Raw genomic sequence first — 22,030 nt, 5'->3', positions numbered from 1 at the left:
GCATGACCTCAACACATCCTTGACTTTTTCTCAGTGAAATCAGTCTGAGTTGAACTCTTCTAAATGTGTTTGATTTGGGATTATACTATATAAGATTCTGAGTAGAGCATATTAACCCTGTCACGTTATCCAAGATGGATGACAAACACCAAGATTTATGGTCGCATAGTTCTGGCAGTAAAGGTTCATTACTCCACCTGCTCTGGGACCGTCCAGCTGTTTAAACTCTGGTTAGAAGAGATATCCCTCATGTCAGAGTTTTTCAACTTTAATGTCTCCAGTTTGTCCCATATGCCTGCTAGGCCTGAAGCCAAACAATAGTGTTAGAGACACTGTTGGCTGGCTCTGGACATTGGGTTACTTATCTACTAAAAGACTAATTCGCTTAAACTGGACGGAGCGTAAAACAGCCTGCTTCTCCAGGGATTCGTGGATGGAGGATTACCTGAACATGGAGCAGGCAGCCTGCATGTTAAAAGACTCTGATTAGGGCCTGAGAGGACTGCTGGGACACTGTCTGCAGCTTCCTGGTTTGATCATGAAGTAACTTGCTCCCAGCTAAAAAGTATCCTTCTCCCACTTGAGAAGGCTGTATAAAGAATGTATATAATGTAATGTACTGTATGTTGCTGCTTCTGTATTATTTTGTTATGCGGTGTTGCCTTTTGATGTTCCTTGTTAAAAATGTTTCATGTATAACAGAGAAAACTAGCTATTAAACACTTCAAGATTGGCTCCATACTCCATTTTTGGTTTCTGAGGTGAATATATCACTTTGTAGTTTTCCAGTAGTGCTCCCTGTGTTTTTAAATAAAAAAAAAATCAGATTTAGTCCAAGTATGTTACATGCTAATTTTCCAAACCCCTCTGAAATGTTTTTCCTTTATAACCTTATTTATGTCATTGCCATATATAAACCCTACTCTACTGCCATGGACAACACATTAGTTTGGTTTAGAAAGTTGCACAATAACACAAAAAATCTCAACAATCGAGCATCTCCCATGTGCTGTGAGGTAAAATTACTGTTTCTGTTTATGGAGTCTGGTGGATTATTATTACCATATAGGTAATTTAAACCTGTTCAGAGAAGGCTGACTGCACCAATAGGCTGCTAAATAGTGAAGTAATTACTGGATGTAAATACATACAAGCCCTTAACCCTATTGCTGAAAAATTACAATTTTAAAAAATGATTTGTGATATAATAATCTTGTGCATTATAATATTAAGTCATTGGGATCCGTGTCCGACAGGTTCATGGCACACCACTGGTTCTGAATTGAGAAGAGCAGCCAATAAACTTCAAAGTGAATCAAATCTGGCAGATTCTCAGCCTGCTGTCAAATGCTGCAGTACGAGCAGATGCCAGGATGCTCTCTGTGTCTCCAGACCTCTTAGTTTGACCAGATTGTGGAGTTGGCAACATGAGGTGAGAGGAGACACGACTCACAGGTTCCTCAAGGCAAAAGGTAAACATTAAAGTCAATGGAAGTGAACTAACGAAAAAATGCTTTAGGGGTTAAAACACACAGCGCTGTTGCTTGATCAATGGAAGGATGTACTGAGATTTTATCAGTGTCAATAAAGCCCTGTGAGGCAAATTTGTGATTTTGGGCTGTACCAATACAAATGGACTTGACTTGACTTTATATCACAGTATCAGTCAAATCAGCATATAGTAATAACTGTTGTACATAGACATTTTTTGAAGGCAGAGGGCACAAATGCAATTTAATGAAAAAAAAAATATAATACATGCTGTATGCACTTGTTAAAATCACAAATTATTTGTAACAGATACATTTTACATCTGTTTTAAATTCTACTCGTGCGTAGGGAAACTACAAATAGACAGCATTTATATTTCTTCTACTGTACTTCTGACTTTATGTTCATGTCACTTTGGTGTTTTTCTTTGACTTTAACACCTCGTTCAGTTGTGAAACCTCCCGCCTGGTGTGTTTCAAAAAACCCTCTTACAACTCAACAATCCTACCTGCAGCTCCTGTTGTTCCCTTCTCTCCATCTATCTCAGTTTGAATGTAGTTTTCTTTGAAAAATCTACTTGTGATGGATCTTTATCTTTAGCTGCAGGTGGAATATTTTTTAAATGTCTCAGTCTTTTACTGTTTTACTTTTTTCAGTCGCAGTCTTTAGTTGTTCTCTTCCTTAACCTCTCCGCTTTAATCTAATCTCTCAGCACACCTTCGTTCTCTCCACCACAACAACAAACAGCTCAGTCTCTCTTCATCCTTCCTCAACAACCACCCCCAGTTTCCATCATCTCTCCCCACCCCACCGTACTTACCACAGTGCGTGCAGCATTTTTGGTGGCTGTTGTCAGGCTGTTCTTGTAGCACGACCTCAAGGCTTTCTTCTCTTCCTCTCCCACTCCTCCTTGTGCAATCGGCCCCACAGTGTGGATCACATCTGCAGAGACAGCGAGAGATGAGAAGATGAAACACCTCTTACCACAGTGTGACAGATACAAACATAGCAGTAAAACATAAGTAAAATATATCCTAGGTTTAATTTCCCTGGTTGAATTCCACATTTATTCAGTGTTTATTATGGCAGCTGTATTAAATATAGTTTCAAAAAAATGAATTCAAAATATAAATCATAAAAATGTAGCTCTAGTGTTGGCATAAACAGTTCTGAACTCTTCCCAACTGCCGACCCCGTTAACTAGCACTCAAATGTTCAACCTTGTTCACGTTTATTACAAATACAGTATTAGTTAATAAAATTGTGAGACCAATGTCTTGGTCTGAACCAAGCATCAACCTCTAGGGCTGAAAAATGACGCCAACACAAGAGGCAAAAACTGCACTCCCTACAATGACCACTTGAGGTTGACTCCGAAACAGAGCAAATTCCCATAGACCCTCATGTGAAAATGCTCAGCTTTACAGCAGAAATAAACATGTTTACAGCCTGATACAAAAACAGTTTCAGTCTCTAAAGCTGATTTCCCTGTTGATGGCAACTGTACAGAGGTTAAATTTTTATATAACTCACCTAATCAAATTTTATTAAAGCTAAAAGCTACGCATAATTACAGTCTATGAGTCACATTCATCCTTCGCTCCTCCACAGCTCGACCTTCCAATCCAAATATGATCACCTCTGGCTCCAAAAATAACATGATAAAAATGGCCAAAATGTCAAACTCCAGGCTTTAAGGCTTAAATAGGAGCAAACAAACTGATGGGTGCTGTGATGAACTCTACGTCCATTACGTTTATATTGTCTGTGGCTGAAACAGATGACTTTCAGTTTGGTAGATTATCGCCATGTTCATGTCATGTGAGTTATAATTTCGAGTAGGGCAGTCCCTTAAAAGGGGCTCGTATTGTCAGTTAGGGACACTCAGCTGACTGAGAATGCCTCAGGTCAAGCAGATTTTGTTTGGGTATTTTTTTTTCTGTGCAGTGTACTTCTGGGGGCGTTGTGGTCCCCAGATTTTGCTGCAAAGTGAGTACTCTTGACATTCACAGTGCTCTTTGCAGGTGCGGACATACAGGCAACGGCACGGAGGGAAAGAGAGAGACTGCGCCATAATTTGAAGAAGTGGTGAATTTACAGCTCACAGTTAGTTCATATGATACAGTCTCTGGCTTTTGATGATATCTAGTGTCTGCAGAAAATAGTGTTGTGCATTCGCAATCCATTTCTAGTGCACTTAGCTTTTTTACTATATGATGAGAGTGTTCAAATTTTCAAATTTAATATGGAAAAATGAAATGTTAAATATTTGTGTTTAAACATCCAACTGCGGTTCAATTGACATAATTCTGAGTCGGGTACAGCCCTAATTTCGAGTTCACAACTTGTAAATAGCATTTGCATCACTGTCCATGCTTCAATTATGATGGTGAAAGTTGTTTTTTTTTTTTTTATGAACGATCTAATATATGCCACTTAGAGGGGTTATTCCTATTGTCTAAGACAGTCCAAAAAATATTCGTAATGATGAACAAGTCTTTCCCAAATCAAAAACTACAGCGCTGAAACATTGGATTTGTGATGTCATAGGGTATAAAGTCTGGAGCTGCTCCATAGAGGATGAACTGGAAAAGATGTCCTAGATTATACAGCAGTTAGTTCGGGACCATTAATGTGATTGGTCGAGAGGCATCAAATGAGTGCTGATATAGGAGTACAACATCACTGGGACTTTTAACTTTTAACTCTGCATGTATCACTCCGCTTCACAGCTGTTCAAAACCTGTTAATTGTGTAAGAGTGACAATGGGATATGTTTTAAAAGCGGGATATGTTTATGGTGTAACATAGGTTCAAACAGCTGGTTGGCGCTGTTCACATAGCTGTCAGCTGGTCAGGTTGAGGGAGGAGAGAAGAGGAAGAAGAGAGAAGAGAGAGAGAGAGGATTAGCGGGGAATGGCCTGCGACCTCGTGCCTATGACCGAATCACAGCCGTGATGGTATACGAGCACGACATCACTCCCTCTCTTGTGATGTTGCTTAATTACACTTAGGGTAGCACCTCGGGTGAGTACATGGGTACATTTTCTAATAAGCTCACTTATATATAAAAAAAGAAAACAGTCTGTGGGTTGACAAACTTGTGCTCACAATAATTGTGTATGGAGCAACTCCAGACATCCTAAGTTTAAGACGTTTTTGTCATGTGTCTGGCTTTGATGTTCACAAAAACCAATTGAACTTTCCTAGTTCAGGGAAATAGATATTTGAATTCTTAACTTAGGCAGTACTCCCCTTTGATAATACTAAAGTGCCTAAACACATCAACAAAAGTCCACCGTTCTAGTTAAGCAATTAAACCCATATTTAATGTGTATGGTGTTATATTGTTGACGCACACTATTTTTAACTTTCATGTCACCACCTCTGGAGTCAGACATCTCTCCTACATTGTCTTGTACACTGTAAGTGTATGTTAGTATCTTACCTCAGTCTGACTGACGCGTCAGCTGTCACACCTGGTATTTATAAGCCGTTGTTTCCTGACACCAAACTGCTGGTGATGGTTTTTAAGTCAAATCAAAAGTCTGAGAATATAACAAGCCTCTGTAATTTCATGACAAGTAACCTGACTTTGATAAAAAAAAAAGATGGAGGATTTGGGTCACAGAATATAAACTCTGTCTACATAATGGCAGACAGAGTTTCGCTTCATTTTGATCAATAATGTCAGAATATCAAATCCCTAAAAAACATTTCTTTAAATATTCACAGCTAAAAAGCTGCATTTCATCAAAATATGAACAGACTGTGTATTTATCAAAGCTTGAGGAAATAACACTTGAAATTAGAAGAGAAGGGCCACATTTCTAAATATTTCAGCATATGCATGTAGCATATAGATCTGAATCAATAGATAGCTTAATGCTTGTAAAATGTAAAATGGACAAGACTGATTGGAATGTTTAAAAGTACGAATCAGACAATTTATACAAGTTTGAAATTACTTCAATTTAAATAGTAAACTCTTGTCAATCTTAAATTGGCAACACATGTCTGCCAGTATTACAGATATTTCTAATAATTTAATATCTAAGATATTTGTAATAAATGTTTCAAAGAGGAAGGCACTGTATTTCAATGTCGGTGTTAGGATGGGCATTTAAATAACTTTCACTGTCAAGTACTTGCATTACATTTTTAAAGAGTTTTTCAAGTATGAATAGAAATGTATAAATGTCAAATTGACTACACAAGTATTCATGTCCATCACTATTCTTTGGCTGGGAAACTCAACTTGCTTGTGTCCAGGAGCCACTTTGCAAAATGACAGGAGGCCAGGGGCCACTTAATAAACAAACAGTAATAACTAAAATCTAAGTATTTAGTCCAAACCTCTGCTGAGGGGTTTGAGTTTCCTCCTCTGGGCACCCCAACACATTTTGATGCTTTTTTTATGCACTCTGGCACCTTTTTTATGTTCAAAGTACCAAAAAAAGATAAAATCTAAGTGTGAATCAATTTGTTTCAATGTGAACTACAAAATGGGCCATTTAGCACCTTATCTCAGTCCAGATTTATCCCTCAGGCTGTAAGTTGAATATCACTGGTCTAAAAAAAATGTCTTAAGATTCAAAACTTTTAGACAGAGGTTATAAAATGTTTTACAGATTTGTTTCAAAGCAAAGTCCTTCAAAACGTCCTCTGTAACTCTGTGGGCTTTGAATATATCTGGAGGACTTTATATAAAAATCCAAACAAACTTAACTTCTGTGCTCTGGACTTCTTCAAGCCAAAAGAGAGCGATTGCACTGTGTTAAAAGAGTGCAGATACTCCATCATTAAAAAAGTGGACTAAGGAGCTATTGAACTGTATTGTTCTGGAAAGACTAACTTACACTGCTAAGGGAAAGTGGCAAGACTTGGTTCAGCTCTGGGAACAGTACATGAACATTATGAAAGATTGAAATGTAGGCCATACTAAAAAGAAAATGTAAAAATGTTAGGGAAATATTTTGTCTTGTCTTGTAGGTGTGTGCAATGTACATATTTATGGTCTCACTGTTGTATTGCTACTGTATGTTCGTTTTTATGTAGTGTAAAAATATAAGGTAAGGTAACATATCAGGAGAAGAAAAAACAAGCCTTACTCTTATATGTTTTAAATATCAGGGGATCTCCCAGCTACAGGTGCGTGAGACCGGTTCCCCTCAGGCCAAGAAAACAGAACGCGCACACGAGGACAAACAGGAACCTTCACATCAAAAGCCTGTTATTGTGAGCATGTTTGGTAGAATGTAGGCCATGTTTTTCACATTTCAGTCAGCAATGTTTTGCCCCATAACAGACTGAATTCATTTTTAGTTTTAACTTCACTCAGCTTTCAGTAAACTGCTCCCTGTCTAATCTCCCATATATACAGTATAGTAACAGCATTTAATGTTAGATCCTAACAGCACACCTGGGAGGCCATAAAGGCCCTGCTGTCACTGGTTGCTTGGTTCCCAGAAGTAATTTTTAAAGGTTTTATTGGTAACATTTTTATGTAGACTAATAATAATTTTAAAAAAGAATACATCAACAGAGAGGTAAGGTGCGGAATAAAAGTATTGCTTTGTATTAAATATTACAATTGTGAATTAGCGGTAATCATTTAAGAAAAATTTGATGTGTCCAAAACGAATGTTTTGTTTATCTCTGCAATATGTATAACGTTCTCACAAGGCTTGTGAGCAAATACGTTAACAGTGTTGGTATCACGTTGTTTCTCTGTGTCATCAGTGTTCAAGAGTTTTAGAAATTGCCAGTTAGTGTGGAAAAAAAATTTGAAAAACGGTTGAGTTTGACGGTAAGCACCGAGCTTCACCCCAGTATCTATCCCAAGTACTTAGCTACAAGAGGAGGAACAAGACCAGAGTGAACACTGGTTCAGATGTTGCTCATTGGAGTCAGCTGAAGGAGTTTTAAGGGCTGAGAAGTGATGTCGAGGTGGCCACTGTGTGTGTGTGTGTGTGTGTGTGTGTGTGTCTGAGCCCACACTGTCCCATCTCCCCACTGGATCAGCAAACTTTTTGTTGCTGTTATTACATAAGTTAGATGCAGCACTGTCAGATCAACATCTGCCTGAAAAGCACAAGATAACAACTTTGTATTATTGCTTAGTCTTAAAACTTTGATCAATTATGCAATCTTTGTTTTTATATTTTCTTCTTTATATAAATTATTATACTTATTTAATGGATGGGGTATCTCCATAAGCCATTTTTAGCTTCTAACCTCTACTGCACAGTGTTAAAACATTTAAATTTTCTATTTATATCTTTTCTATACATATGTATGTGCATATAAATAAAACTAAACAACTAAAATTAAAAGTGGCAACCAAGATAATGACTTATGTTGTAAATAGCAACTAGGCAGGAAACCCTGAGAGACCCGTGAAAGACTGTTGTGTTTTTCATTAATTATGAAGTCGATTGGTTGATAAAGTAAAGGTACACCTAAAATTAGAAATATGCTGATTTGTTTGGTATTTCTAGCCAGGTAGCCTGCAAGGTACCAAACAGTATTATAAGCTTCCACTAAAGCCAAGAATGGATGACCTCCAATATGGCTGCCAGAGGATGTACATGTCTCTCTAGTAATTGATTAAAAATGATTCTCAGATAAATTATTGCTTAGACTGTTTCTAGTACCATACACCTCTATCAAATTAAAAAAGTCTCCAAATTAAATTCCCTTTGTCACTCTCAGCAAGTTTACAGCAACAGTGTCTTTCACTGTTTCTAATTGCTGCACACAATATATTTTTCCTGTTTATTTCCCCGTCATGTAGCTGCTGGAACACTTCACATTGTGTGAGCTTTGTTTGTCAAGTTAATTAATGTGTTTTTTTTCTCACCAGGTCTCCGGGAAAAAAAAAAGTATTTCAATTGGACTCATTGATAGAATAAATAGTAAATGAATTGAAGTATATTGGATTGAAGGCAGAGAAAGGAAACAGAGGACCTCACAAACAGAAGCTGAGTGAGAACAGAGAGAGATGGTGTTTAACCAGCCTCTACACGCCTACACCGACGATACCACACATTCTGATGAGGCTCAGCATGGTGCTCTCAGCGTGAATACCAACGCTGTGATAAGACTTAGCTGGACGACCACCTCTGCACACACACACACACACACAGACACACACACACTAAAACAACAACACATTTAATCTAATTTTGAGACTTTTTCTTTTTTTTTACAAGGAGCTGATGGGATGAACTCTTTTTTTTCCTGTATAGAGCAATCTTGACGCCTCAGTTTTGTGATACTGCTGGACTGATCTGCAGTGTTTCCAGATTTGACACCAAACATTCAGATTCAGAGCATCACTCCTGCCCAGTCATCATTAAAAGTCGTTTTTAACCTCCTTTCTGGAGTTTTTACGTCTATCAGAAAACATGTACCTCAGTAGCAGCGTAACATATTTATGTAGGTTAGCTGCGATGTGGTGCTGTATTCACATCTTTTCGTTTAAATTTAGAACAACCTGAACCATGAATGAAAACATTTTTTGGATGGCACGACATAAACCAATGTAACAGATATGAACAAATACAAGGGCCCAAAACATGGTGCATGGACATGGCAAAACACATTTGCTGCAGCATGTCCGCAGCAGAGTGCAGCCACTATAATCACCTGGAGCTGTTACGCTGACAAAAGCTGCCGCACTTTCCCAGGCATGCACTGGCCATCGCTTTTTTTTTTATTATTAGGATGGTCTATTTTTTTTTCCATCTCTTCCTTCTCTCCAGCAAGTTGAAAATTTATAGAACTGTGTAAAAAAAAGCGAAATCTAGTTAAAAATGATTAACATGAAAAGCTTATTGTAGCAGAGGCAATGTGAGTGTTTTTACATTTCACATTAAAGTATATTAATCAAATAAATGCATCCTGTTGTTCAAACTATCCACTTAATTATTTAGTGCCAGTTAATATTGCCTATGCTTGACATGGCAGAATCATTGGCTACGTGCCGGCAGTTACTTCCACTGTACAAAAACCAAGCCAAAATATCCAGGATACGGCCGCTGCCATCTTGCATGTGTGATGAAATTTGGAGCCAAAGTCTGCACAAGAGCAATCTCTGCAGTATCAAGTTCCTGCCCACACGCCCATTCGAGCAATCAGCATCAAATAACTGATTAAAACCAAACTTAGCAGAAAAATTTAGGACACAGAATGAGCTAGTAGCTAAACTACTATACTATACTATACTATACTAAACTATAACTAAATTACTAAATTACCATCAATCTTGATCAATGTATCAATTAATGAAGGATCCAATGTCATGGATGCAAAGTGGAAACATCAGTCCATATCATCATCTTCAGGATACAACATTAATTTAAAATTGTCATCATCAAGCAGCACCAGGCAGACAATGACAAGCAGCCAACATTATTTACTCGCGGGCAAAATACGGGTCAACAGAGAGAACACATGCCACTTGTAAACAATGCCTTTGTGAGATAAAAATACTCAGGAAACACAATGTACCTGCTTGGCTGGACATCTCACTCTGCTTACTTCCTCCTCTTGAGATAGTGATATACTCCAGAGAGTGTAAGTCACAGTAAATCTGAAAATCTGTGTATCATGTCTGCGTGTTCAGATTTGACCGAGGTTTGACGTCAAGAAGGAGTGTGAGTTTTGACAGGCTTCTCAGTGGGCGAAACTACAATAACCAACTTCCTGTTGATTTTAGATGTCGGCATGTAGTTGCACATTTCACAGTTTTTCCCTCTGAGCCTTGAATGTGGGCTAGATTTATCTCTTTTACAATTCAAAACAATATGAGTATAATGATTAATTAGATTAGAATGGACATTAACACAGCATACACCCACTCCGTCTCACTTTCGGTCTCTATCATGAGCGCGCGCACACACACACACACACACTCACACATACAGTTAACAAGCCGCAGACTCCGCAGCGCAGAAGAAGCCCTGAAGAAGCTCTTTAATCCAACCCTCTGAGGATAGGAGGCCATTAGGCAGAAAGATTTAACACAGTGTTTGGGCCTTTTTGAAATATGATCTGCTGATCTTATTTCAAAACCAGAAATTCACAACAGAAGCTTGAAATGTGTTCTTGTGTCCACTTCCCAGACACACTTCACAGGCTCGTTTGTTGTTAGAATTTGTTGCACTTGTATCCATTGACAAGGAAATTCTGCCACCTAACCACAATCAATGGAGGATATTTGGTTAGTGATGCAGGATCTGCTCATTACACCCAGACAGTGGAACAGAGCTCCGGCTGCCAAAAACCTATTGTGCAGTGTTTTTTTCTTAATAACAAAGCATCTGTGATACAAAGCTAAAAGAGCGGAAACTCTTGTGAAAGAGGAAACCTAGTTTAAGCTTCGATCTAACACAACTTTTTGTTAAATCTTCTTAAAGGAGGTCGTGGTGGAAAAAAAAACTGACATACACATATTTACACATATAACTTTTTTAACAAATCTGCTTCATTATAAACATTAATGTAATATTCTAAATACAAATAGACAAGTTAACTCAACTGAGGTTTGTCCGTAAGATATCAGATCTGTTGGAGCTGTTTGAATATGACTCACTATAACTTAATAAAATATTTCATTGACATAATTTTCAAAGATATAGGGCTCTATTTAAATGTTCTGTAGTACATTATCTGGATTACGCAAGGGCATTAAGGGCACAAAATCTGCACATTAAGTAAGACTCAAATGGTAAACTGGTTGTTTTTAGTCCCTTAATTGATTATAGGTGTGTTTTGGGCATAGTGTGTATTCAGCCAATCAGACTGCCGTCTCCCATTCCCTTTAGAAGCCAGGTGTCTTTACCTGGTGCACTACTATTTACATGGTTGGGTCAACAAATGAAGCAGTAAGAGCAGTCATGTGACTGCAGTAAATATCAAGGGACCTTTATGCAGCAAAACTAAAAACTGAAGTTAAAAACTTGGCAGAGTAAACAAAACTAAACATTTTCCTTCTGAAATAATGACGTTACGCTGCTCCTTGTGCGTAAATCTGCACAGCAGATGCAGCTCTGCTCTACTCTCTGCTATGTTCACAATTTAGAGAATGAAGGTAATGTTTTCCTCATTATCTCTGCGTTATGCTACTTTCTATTTACCTCAAAAGTCAGAGCCTGGAATGACATCAGACCTGAGTTAAATGTATTCCAGCACAACTCAGAAAACCAAAATGCTGTTCACAATATCAGTTCAAGCCAGGTTAGCCATTTTTAGCAATACCAGTTGATAACAATGCATTACACCATGTTTTTTGCGCATACAAACACTGTAGAGACATTTCCAGATAGAAGTTGGACAGAACTCTTTGTACAACTGTTTTAATGGGACGCAAATAAGATTGAAGTGCTAATAAACAATATATTACTGCAGCTTTCATTACTGTTGGCGCACTGAGCCACTGTATTGGGATTTTGAGGCTAAAGTTGGTTAGGTTCCTCGGATTTTCCATGTTGGAAAACAAACTTCGGGGGGCTTTTCATTTGAAATGTTTCACTTTTTTCACACTTTAAGAAAGCATCATTATTTCAACCACCCACAACCCAGTCGTGTGGCGCTAAGTGTGTAAAAAGAAGAGCATATGCCCATTCTTGACCCGCCTAGCGACATCTTACTATATGAATAATCCACGTTTTTAAATGGTAGGGAAATACTGCACCATTGACTTTAGATCACATTCTTATTGCTCCATTGCTTTCTGTTGCCTCATAGTAATATGCCACAAATGCGCTTGACCACACCTCATTTTAAGTCCTACACACTGATGGGTGCACAGATGGGCACGAGAACATTTGCTCCCAACACAACATGGGTTCTGTGAAAATGAAAACTGCATGTCTGAAAGAAGCGATGGCAGTTGCACTGTGCTGTGCGCCGCTTTGCACCAGGTGTAAGAAAGACCCGCAGCCCCTGAATTTTTAACAGTACCCCTTTTATCATGTTTAAAAACTGTTTTTAATGATTTTTTTTTTAATGATTCTGAAAGGTTGGTACAAGGACAGAGTATATTTTTTTATTTTTATGTAACTGCAGAGTGTCACGAGGCTTATAGTTTTCATGCCATAAAAGCAAGCACAGTTATGTTTTTCCACCTTCGAATATTTAGTCTGGAGCTACTCTTCTACTTACTTTATAAGTTTTCATGAAAAGTTCTTGAAAATATCATCCCAGATATTTTCCTAGCATTAATATTAAACATTAAATTGAAATATAAGCAGACCATTTAAACTATTAAAGCTGCATTAACTGACTTGTTTTGGCCATTTGTGGGCAGCTGAAGGTATAAAATTTTTAATATTACATTCACATAATATCAACATATCATGCTGATGTGGCAAACATGTTAGAATAATGTTTCCTTTTTACACACCAAGCACACACAGAGCAGTACTAGTATGTATGTGGAGTCGTGTTTCTGTCCACCTGACAGACGTAAGTCCAATATTCACTCTTTTTGGGCTCTGGTTTTGGTCTTTATCAACTCCTGAGGGAAATATCTCACGCTTTAGCTGCTAAATGCCCCGCTTTGTTCACCAGCTTGTAGCTGTGGATTTTCAGAGCTTTACTTGCTGAAAACAGCTGTCTGCTTTCTTTGAAAGTGACACTGATGGGAGCAGAGATAGTGAACCAAACCAGATAAAACCAAAACAATGTGCTGAAAGATGCTAAAACACTGCATAGAGCTGAGGGGAGCTGCAGAGTCAGCTGGTAACTCTCTGCGGGTTCGCCGCACAATGTTTGCCTTTCTTCTGGTCCTCTGAATAAAGCAGCACTTTCAGCAGAAAATACTCCTTCTGCAATCATTAAACAGGAGACGAGGAGCTTTACACCAATGGCAACTTATCAAAAACTATATGCTGTGATGCCTCCGTGTCCCCCTTAGACCAGCAGTATGCAGATGAAAGTGTGCACCACAGACCGCTGCTGCTCACAGTGGAGTCCACAGATGTGGATTGGAAGAAAGTTGTCTATGTAACGTGACAGTCCTTCATCAAACTGCTCGCTGATGAAAAAGAGTGCGGTCCCTGAGAAATCACTTAGTGTGAGTGCACGAACCCACAGAAAGAATAATAAGTGCTACAATCAAAGCCTGTTATTCATCAACATGGCTATTAGACACTTATATTCTCCTATAGCACATTTTCTAGTTTTATACCATAACACTTCCTTTTAATCACATAAAAGTGGAGGTGGACATCCATGACATGAATTTTCCCTGGATTTGCCTCATGAATTGTCTTGAAGTGATATTAATGCAACAGTAAGCTCTGTTTAAGAACAAATGTCTGTGTGTGTGTGTGTGTGTGCGTGCGCGCATGTGAGAGTGAAGAATCGTGACTATGGCTTCTCAGCAGTAATGATCCTCCTGCAGGTGTCATGGGGCTAATTCAGACAAACATCTGTAATCTGTAATGGGAGGATCACACTCGATAACCCTAATGGCTCCGTCCCTCCCGACCTGCTCTGCTCTCCGTCCACGTTTTCTAAATCTGAGCTCAGTGTCTATGCAGACACTTATTCCGTCTAAAGTCTTAATCTTCCAACAGACCCTGTGTGCGGTCTCCTCAATGAGCTGAAGGCCTATTAGATTTCAAGAGCCATAGCCACTCTGTTGACTCTGCTATACTCCTACATTATGGCTTCATTACCTCCACCATGGAGGTTGTGTTTTTGGTTGTTTGTGTGTTTGTCTGTCTTTCAACAGGATTATGGAAAAAACTTCTGGCCTTATTTTGATGAAATTTGGTAGAAGGGTGCAACATGGGCCAAGGAAAAACCCATTAAAATTTGGAACGGGGCACTTATTGGGGCGAATACACAAATTCATTTTCACTTTTTGTTAGTAATGCAATATAGGGTATTTGGCCTTGGCAGAGGTCCGTGCTCTCAGACTGACCTTTTAGTTTTCATTAATGATAAATGTGCCAATTCATCGTTTGGTTTATAAAATGTCAAAGAACTGCAAAAACCTTCAGTAAAATCTACAAATTGCTCTAATTTATCTGAGCAGCAATTTAAAATCCAAACATATTTAACAACAACAGAGGGCCAAGAAAAACTACAAATATTCACATTTCAGGGGCTGTGAACAGTGAATCATTTTTGCTTGGAGGCAATTGACTTAAAGGTCCTGTGTGTAAAATTTAGGGGGATATATTGGCAGGAATAGAAAATAATATTCATAACTGTGTTTTCATTAGTGTATAATCACCGGAAAGTAAGAATTATTGTGTTTTTGTTACCTGAGGGCCATAATTATGAAGATCACTATGTTCACCACTTTATTTCTTCAGTAGTCCTAAAACAAACCAAACACTGGTCCTAGAGGGGCATTCGTGTTGGCCATCATAGTAAGAGGCCTATCTGTGATAAACAGCATCGAAAAAAACAGTGATAGTTACATGAAACTTCTTTATTTAGTGTTTTTACCAGTTTATACCACCAGGTCATTTTTGGAGAGAAATAGACCTCTGCAGAAAATTTGGCTATTGGTAAAAACCTCCTAAACAATAAACACTGAAGGAATTCTAATCAGAAGACGTTTCAGCTGGTTGCAACCTGAAAACCTCACCGCTATGTGCCACTAAGCCCCCTTAAATCTTACACAATGTTTTTTTTAAAGGTAAACTATACAAGATTTTTCTAAAAATATGACCCACTAGAAGTGTGTAGTGACATATTTTTCAGCTCTTTTTTCTGACCTCTGGCTGTATTTTTTAAATTTCTTCTTACAGAAAAAAAGGTAACGACAAGGTGCCGAACTGTAAGCAGCAGGAGTCCAACAGATACAGTGCCGAAAAAGCACAAATACAGGGAGGGGAGATGCCGAACCAGAGTGAATGCCGATTATCAAAATATCTACTTATTCATTGTTGTGACAGAATAATTAATTAATCAACTAATTGTTGCGCTACAAAAGTCTTGAATTTGTTCGTTATAATTATGGATTGCTGAGAGTTATCCATTTGGAAAACAGAAATTTGTATATTTTCCATTCAATTAACCTTTTGTTGAAATTTGATACACAATAATCCTAAATCATCACCCAGCAGCTCTACTTAATGTTTGGGGATTTCTCAAGCTTTGTTTTCTGTAAAATATTGTGATGATGGTGGTGGTAAGCTCATTACAGAGACTGGACCAAATAACTTCAAATTTGGGCAACAACAAACCTTAAAATGAGGAGTATAACGATCCATCGATCTTGATTCAAAAATCAACGATCGAATAACACTAATTCAAAGAGAAAACATCGATCCATAACATCGTCTTTAGGATACACCTTTATGTTGAAACTACATGTCACCAGCCATCAAACCGCAGCAGGCAGATAATGGCAAGAAAAAGAAGATGAAGATAATGCTTTTTACTCGTGTGGAAATATTTTGGATTTCAGAGAAAACATGGGTCAACATACCAAGCACACATGTAAATAGTGCCATTTTGACATAAACGTCAGCTCACTCAGCTAACTTCTGGCTGCAACACAGCAACATCACCTGCTTTGTTTCAACAGTATTAGGATGAAAAAAATGTGGATGCAGGCTGAAATTGTTGTTTTCATCCTTTATACCCAAAAGCAAAAAAGAAAGGGGAGGCAGCTTCTTCTGTAACTGATTGTGTTAAATGGCATATGATATTGTCTGATATTGATCTCAGACCCCTGAATTGAATCCAAACAATCTGAAATCTGTTCGTGGCAGACTTTGTGATATAGGCAAATAACGCATCACTGTCCAAAGAATCAACATAATTTCATGTCATGATCAAAGTATTGATTTACATCCTTGGTAAAAGTACAGCTTAGTGTTATATTTTGTGCAATACTGAAGCTGCTGAGGGAGCATTAGACAAGCGTTTATTATACTGTCACATGAGTAAAAAAAAACACTGGCTTAAAACTGCAGATTTAAGAGCTCCCAAGAGCTGGCTATAGGATGAATCACTATTGTGATTCATCACTTGGTGAGCATCAACAATTTTATTTATAGTGTATGAGAAAGCTGCAGATGTCTCTTTAAATAGCAGCAGAGAAAGATTAGAACATGTGAATATGTGGATGAAACACGGACACATGAACTTAATAACCGTGGTCAAACACGCAGTCGCGCATAAAGAAACACACACCAAAAAAAAGAGAAAAGAAAACAGTGTAATTATGATAGTACAACAGTGTGTCTGTTTACGTTGCCACGTGTGTTTACTCTTTACTTGGCATGAACTACTCCAGCAGTCAAGTAGTGCAGAATGAGCATGTGCTCTCAAAGAGTCGTTCAGCCATGCTAATGCCTCAACGCACCACTCAGCAGTGGCCAGGTTCACAACTGGGTCGGGTGTGTGTCTAAATGTGAGTGTGTGTATGTGTGTGTGTGTGTGTGTGTTGTGCTGATGCAGTTCAACAGTGGGTCACTCAATGGTCATTACTCTGCATTTCATCTGTTAAATGTCACTGCTACAAACTCACACACATGTAAACAAGTGCAGGCACTGTTTCTGCAAAAAGTGAATTGTAAATTATGATTGTTCCTCATTGATAACTTAACAATCTGTTTGCATTTTTATTTTGTTTGCCAGGGCTGTTTCCTCTCTCCTCATCCTCTTTCCTCCCCTCTGCCTCTTACTTTCCTCTTTACGTCCTTTGTCGTCACTCCTCTCCCTTCCTCACCATTACCTCATCCAGTCATCCCACCTCTCCTCTCGCCTCGTTGCCCTCTCCTCCATCTCTCCGTCACCTATGCTTTTCTCCCAACTCCCTTTTAATCCCTCCTCTCCTTCTTCTTTTTCTGCCTCATTTGTCCCTCCCTTTCCTTCCTTGTGTGTCTTATCCCTCCATCATCCTCTTTACCCCTGCATCCTTGTCTCTCACTTCCTCTCTCCCCTTCCTCTCTTAGATATTCCTCTCACCCCCTCTCCCCTACCTCTCCTCTCCCTCTCTCTCCGTCACCTGAGGTAGACAGTTCTGTCAGGAGTCGGCCTTATTTACCGCCTCTCTTCGCTCCTGTTTACATTATCGATCGGCAGGGTTGCTTTAGTTCCACCATACATCAACACTACCCCTTCCTTCTCCTCCCGTCTCCCTCCTCCTCCTCTCCACCCCAGTGTTACGGCTGCTGGCTCACATTACCCTGAAACACACAGAGGGAGGGAGAGAAGGGGGAAGGGAGACGACGGGAGCTCGATGGGGAGATGGAAAACTAGCGGAGCATGTTAGGATGTGTGAGGGATTTATGTGTGAAGGAGAGAGTGTGTTGGACAGTGTGTTATGGAGCGTGTGTGAATAAGTGTGTGAGGAGCAGCATTAAAGGGAGAAACCGGATGTGTGTCTCCTGGAAGTGTGTGTGACTGACAGTAAAAGTGTGTGTGTGTGCGTGTGTGTGTGTGTGTATTTGAAATGCTGAAAACGTGCACATTCGCCCTGTGTGATTAGGTGAGGTTTCGATAACAAATGAGGGATTTCTGAACCTCTTTCAGTGAATTTAAAATTCACACAGTGTATACTGCAAGGCCAAAAGTATGTGGACACTCAAACACCCTTATGTGACTGCTGAATATATAATTCCAAACATTAATATACATGAATATGCTACGTTTTCTGCCAGTTTTTAAAACCTGGCTGCTGTGAGGGACCAAGGACAGAGGGATGTCGTACATTGTAAAGACCTCTGAGGTTAATTGTGATTTGTAATATTAGGATTTATGAATAAGACTAAATTGAATTGAATAAAATGCCTCCACACATTATTCAATAGCAGGTGTCTATAGAAAACTACAGCTATTCGACTGAAAGGAAGAAAATCTTGTACTTTTCACTCAGTAGAGACAAGTTTAATATTACTGGCGTAAACACCTTTAACATGTTTTCTTCAGACAAATACCAAACCACCTTAAATAATTTAGGTGAACCCTCATGGACCAATCAGATTGTTCACGCACCATACATTAGTATTGTGGTGTTTTTTTTTCAGTTTCTGGCTCTGTTTGTTGATTAATGAGGGAGAAACTTAACAGACCACCTCCTTCATGCTGATTTTGCACATAACAGGCACAAGCATTTTTTCCAACAAGCAGTTTTATGCTGTCTACCTAACAGCAGCTATTATCGTGGTACTTGCATAGAGAGCAAAAATAAGCATGTAATGGCCACATTTTATCATCCCGCCAGAGGTTGAATATTTCCAAATTGTCATTACATGAACGTGCGCACATGTTGAGTGTCGCAACTCGGTTTATGATATGTAAAGAAGACATTTTAAACTGCCTCCAGATGAGCATTAGTGGGCAATAGGAATTAATGTCTGTCGTTAGTGTGTGGTCGTGCATATCGGTGACGTCTGTGGGGCTGAAAAGGTCGATCGTCCTCACAGAGGGGGGGGATCATGATCCATTGTTAAACAGATGTGAGGCGTTTTGATTTTTACCCTGCAGACCGTGTTCCTAAAGAGCCTGAACAGCAAGCTTTATTGGGTTATAATGAGATATTCTGTGGAATAATTTGATTGTTGCTTTATCTCATGTAATCTAACTGTTTCCTCACTGGATGTTCAGTTCTTTCTCTTGTTCTCTTCTCCTGCTTACAGACATGTTTAAGTTCTTTAAATCAGCTTTGGATGCTATATTGTTTCCTGACTTTTCATCCAATAAAGTAATCACAATGTACAGCACAGACTGTACATTGCACTGTTTATGTTCCCCATTATGTGTATGATGTTAAAACTGTATGATGCCTCTGTCTCTTCAACAATGTCTCAGAGGGCAGAGGAGGTTTTTTTGTTGTTGTTGTTGTTTAAATGATGTTAAAAAAAATGTTACATAGTTCTACTGAACTAAAAGTACAGAAGTATCATTTGTCAAAATGTTCTCAAAGTTTTACATGTTTGAGGACCATAGAACAGCGGTTCCAAACTGGTGTGTCATGGTCCAAAGTGGGTAACAGGTCCATTCTGAATGGACCACCACTTATAAATGTGTCAAGTCTGTAAAAACCATGCTTTATTTTGAAGTGAATTTCCAGCACAGAGCTTTTATTTTGAAGTACTGCTGCTGGCTATTCTCTCAGCGTGTTTTAATTATTCATGTTCTAAGTCAACGTGTTGTTTACATTTTGTGAAATAAACTGAATATGTGATCATTTGTAATATGTGGACCTTAAACTAATGACTGAGGAGAAATCTGGACTCTATGACTGGACCAGTTGGGAACCACTGCCATAGACTGGACAAGTATAATGGACGTAGCCACTGTGACGTCACCCATTGGTTTGTGGCCTCCCGTTTTACAGCTTTGAGTTTGTCAATTTGGAGCCACAAGTGACCATACTGGGATGAGAGGGTGGAGCTGCATAGGACTGAGAGGTGGATCTGACTCATAAAGCCCCTTTTAACACTACCTGTTCAAGGTGGGAATGTTGCGCCACTTTTCTGCCTCGCTATTCTTTACAAAATGTATGATTTCAGAGTTGGGGGAAAGAGATGTCTTGCCTTTAAGCCAGCAGCAGAGGTAGCAACAGTGCCAAAAAAAAAGTGACAGCTGTGAAAAAGTGACAGCTGGGAGAAAGTGACCATGGATGGGAAGGGTTTGATGTTTCGGCAACGTGTTATGTGAGTAACCCACCTCTGGGAGAATAAAAAAACAGATAGCTGCAGTTTGCAACTAACTCAATGAAGAAAAACAGCAGCCTCAAATGTCCGCAAATTGAGAAAACAATGAGATTTGGGAGCAGAAGATGAGATCAGCCACCATATAACACAGACGGTGAATCAATGTTATGCCATGTCATGCTATTGTTATTGTATAGAAAGCTCTGCATTGAGCATGTTATCTAAATGCTCTAAATGTTATCTTATTTGCGATCTAAAATCACACACTGGGACAACATGATACAGCCTCTGTTTTGTTCTGGGTAAAAAAGTAAAGGTGATGTAATGAAAGGACTTCCTGGTGGCCGTTAGTAGGCTCTCTGTGTAAACAGGGCTATAGACCGTGTTGATGCCTCGACCACGTCCTTAAATATGCATTACTTTAATCTTTAATAAAATATAAACAGGTGATTTATATAACAATCCGCCCTCCACAGGATTGTCATTAATGAATAAATTATCTAAAGAGGCCAAAACTATTTTTTGTACCAGGCTGTGAACATGTTTATTTACGTGGGTGTCTTTGGGGATTAACTTGCTAATGAAGCCAGCCTCAAGCAGCCATTCATAAAATTGCAGTTTTTCGCACTTCCGCGTCAGCTTTATTTTTTTTAGCCACAGAGGTGGCCGCTTGTTTGTGCTATGGAGGCAGAATATCAGTGTTACATTTTAGTACATTAGATCTCTGAATTACTGTCACTCATGAAATAATATCTAACCCCATTTTAATGTTGTAGCTTGTTTGGGTGGGACTCACAAACATATGAATCCTCTTTTTTTTAACATCTTAAAAGTAGCTAGTAACTACAGCTGTTAGATAAATGTAGTGAAAAGTACACTGGTCCTTTCTGAAATGTAGTCGGTTAGAACTTTAAATACAAAGTAAATTACCTCCACTGGCTTGTAAAATGGTCCACACAGATACCTCTCATATTTCTCTAAAGCCATCCTGATTAAACCATTTGCATACAAATGTAATGAATGTATGTGTGGAAAATATTATTTAAAGTAAGCTGGAGAGCTTCTGTTTGCTGATTAGTGACTCTGGCTATTTCCGTCATCTGAAACTCTTCCCACAATGTTTTTTTTTTTTCATGTCAGTTGTCCTCTCAGACAGCGCCTCTCCTCACAAACTGCTGACATCCTCTGTGGCTTTATTGTGTTTTCCACCTGAGAATACTGCCATTTTTATCAGATCGATTAAGAAACTAAGAGGCTGCTTTCATCAACGTATTAAAACACTGTCTGACCTAATTATAACACAAAAGCTTGTCTCTAACAGATGGCATTAAGACACTTTAATAAAACATACAGCCACACTTGTTTTATAAAGGCTTCATCATGCTGTAAAACGAAAACAATGATAAAGCGGCTCAACAACATAATGAAGAAACAAAGGGAAGGTAAAAATAACAGACAGGAAAGACAAGGAAGAGAAACTGTGGGGAGGGGAGCAGCAAAGTAAATTTGTACTTGAGTGCAGCTCAAACTATATTCATCACACACCTGATTTGCTATGCACATTTACCCTGCAAAGAGGCAGTGTGTGTGTGTGTGTGTTCTCTCTTCTAAGTGGGAGTCACACTGGTCTGAGCCTTAAGAGAACTTGACTGAGTGCCATCCGGTGACACCCGCCCGGCTTTTCTTTTTGTCTGCCATTCCAGCTTTTTTCCTGCCAATTGTCATTACCCCTTCTTGGTTCTTTCTCCCCTCCCCTCCCTCCCCCTCCCCCCCCACCCTGGCCTCTCACCATTCTTACCTGGGAGGCCACGAGTCACTGCTCCTGCTTTTAATACTCTATGGCCATCCATCCATCCCTCCATCCTCTCCCCTCCCCTTTCTCTCTCTCTTCTTCTCATACC

At 39.0% G+C, this 22,030-nt stretch overlaps 1 protein-coding gene across 2 annotated transcripts in view; it reads right to left on the bottom strand.

Annotated features, from left to right (window-relative positions):
* Window positions 1–22,030, bottom strand: part of macrod1 (mono-ADP ribosylhydrolase 1) — a 153,447-nt gene that overhangs the window by 20,272 nt on the left and 111,145 nt on the right. For both annotated transcript variants that reach the window (XM_042493076.2, XM_042493074.2), the window contains exon 6: window positions 2,312–2,433. In XM_042493076.2, the coding sequence (XP_042349010.2) occupies window positions 2,312–2,433 (122 nt within the window). The remainder of the gene's footprint in view (window positions 1–2,311; window positions 2,434–22,030) is intronic.

Source organism: Plectropomus leopardus, chromosome 8 (genome assembly GCF_026936395.1).
Source record: "Plectropomus leopardus strain MGB_pleo_1.0 chromosome 8, ASM2693639v1, whole genome shotgun sequence".
NCBI classification, from domain to species: Eukaryota; Metazoa; Chordata; class Actinopteri; order Perciformes; family Serranidae; genus Plectropomus; species Plectropomus leopardus.
Note: the sequence above shows the minus strand (reverse complement) of the source record. Positions and strands in the feature narration are given on the sequence as shown.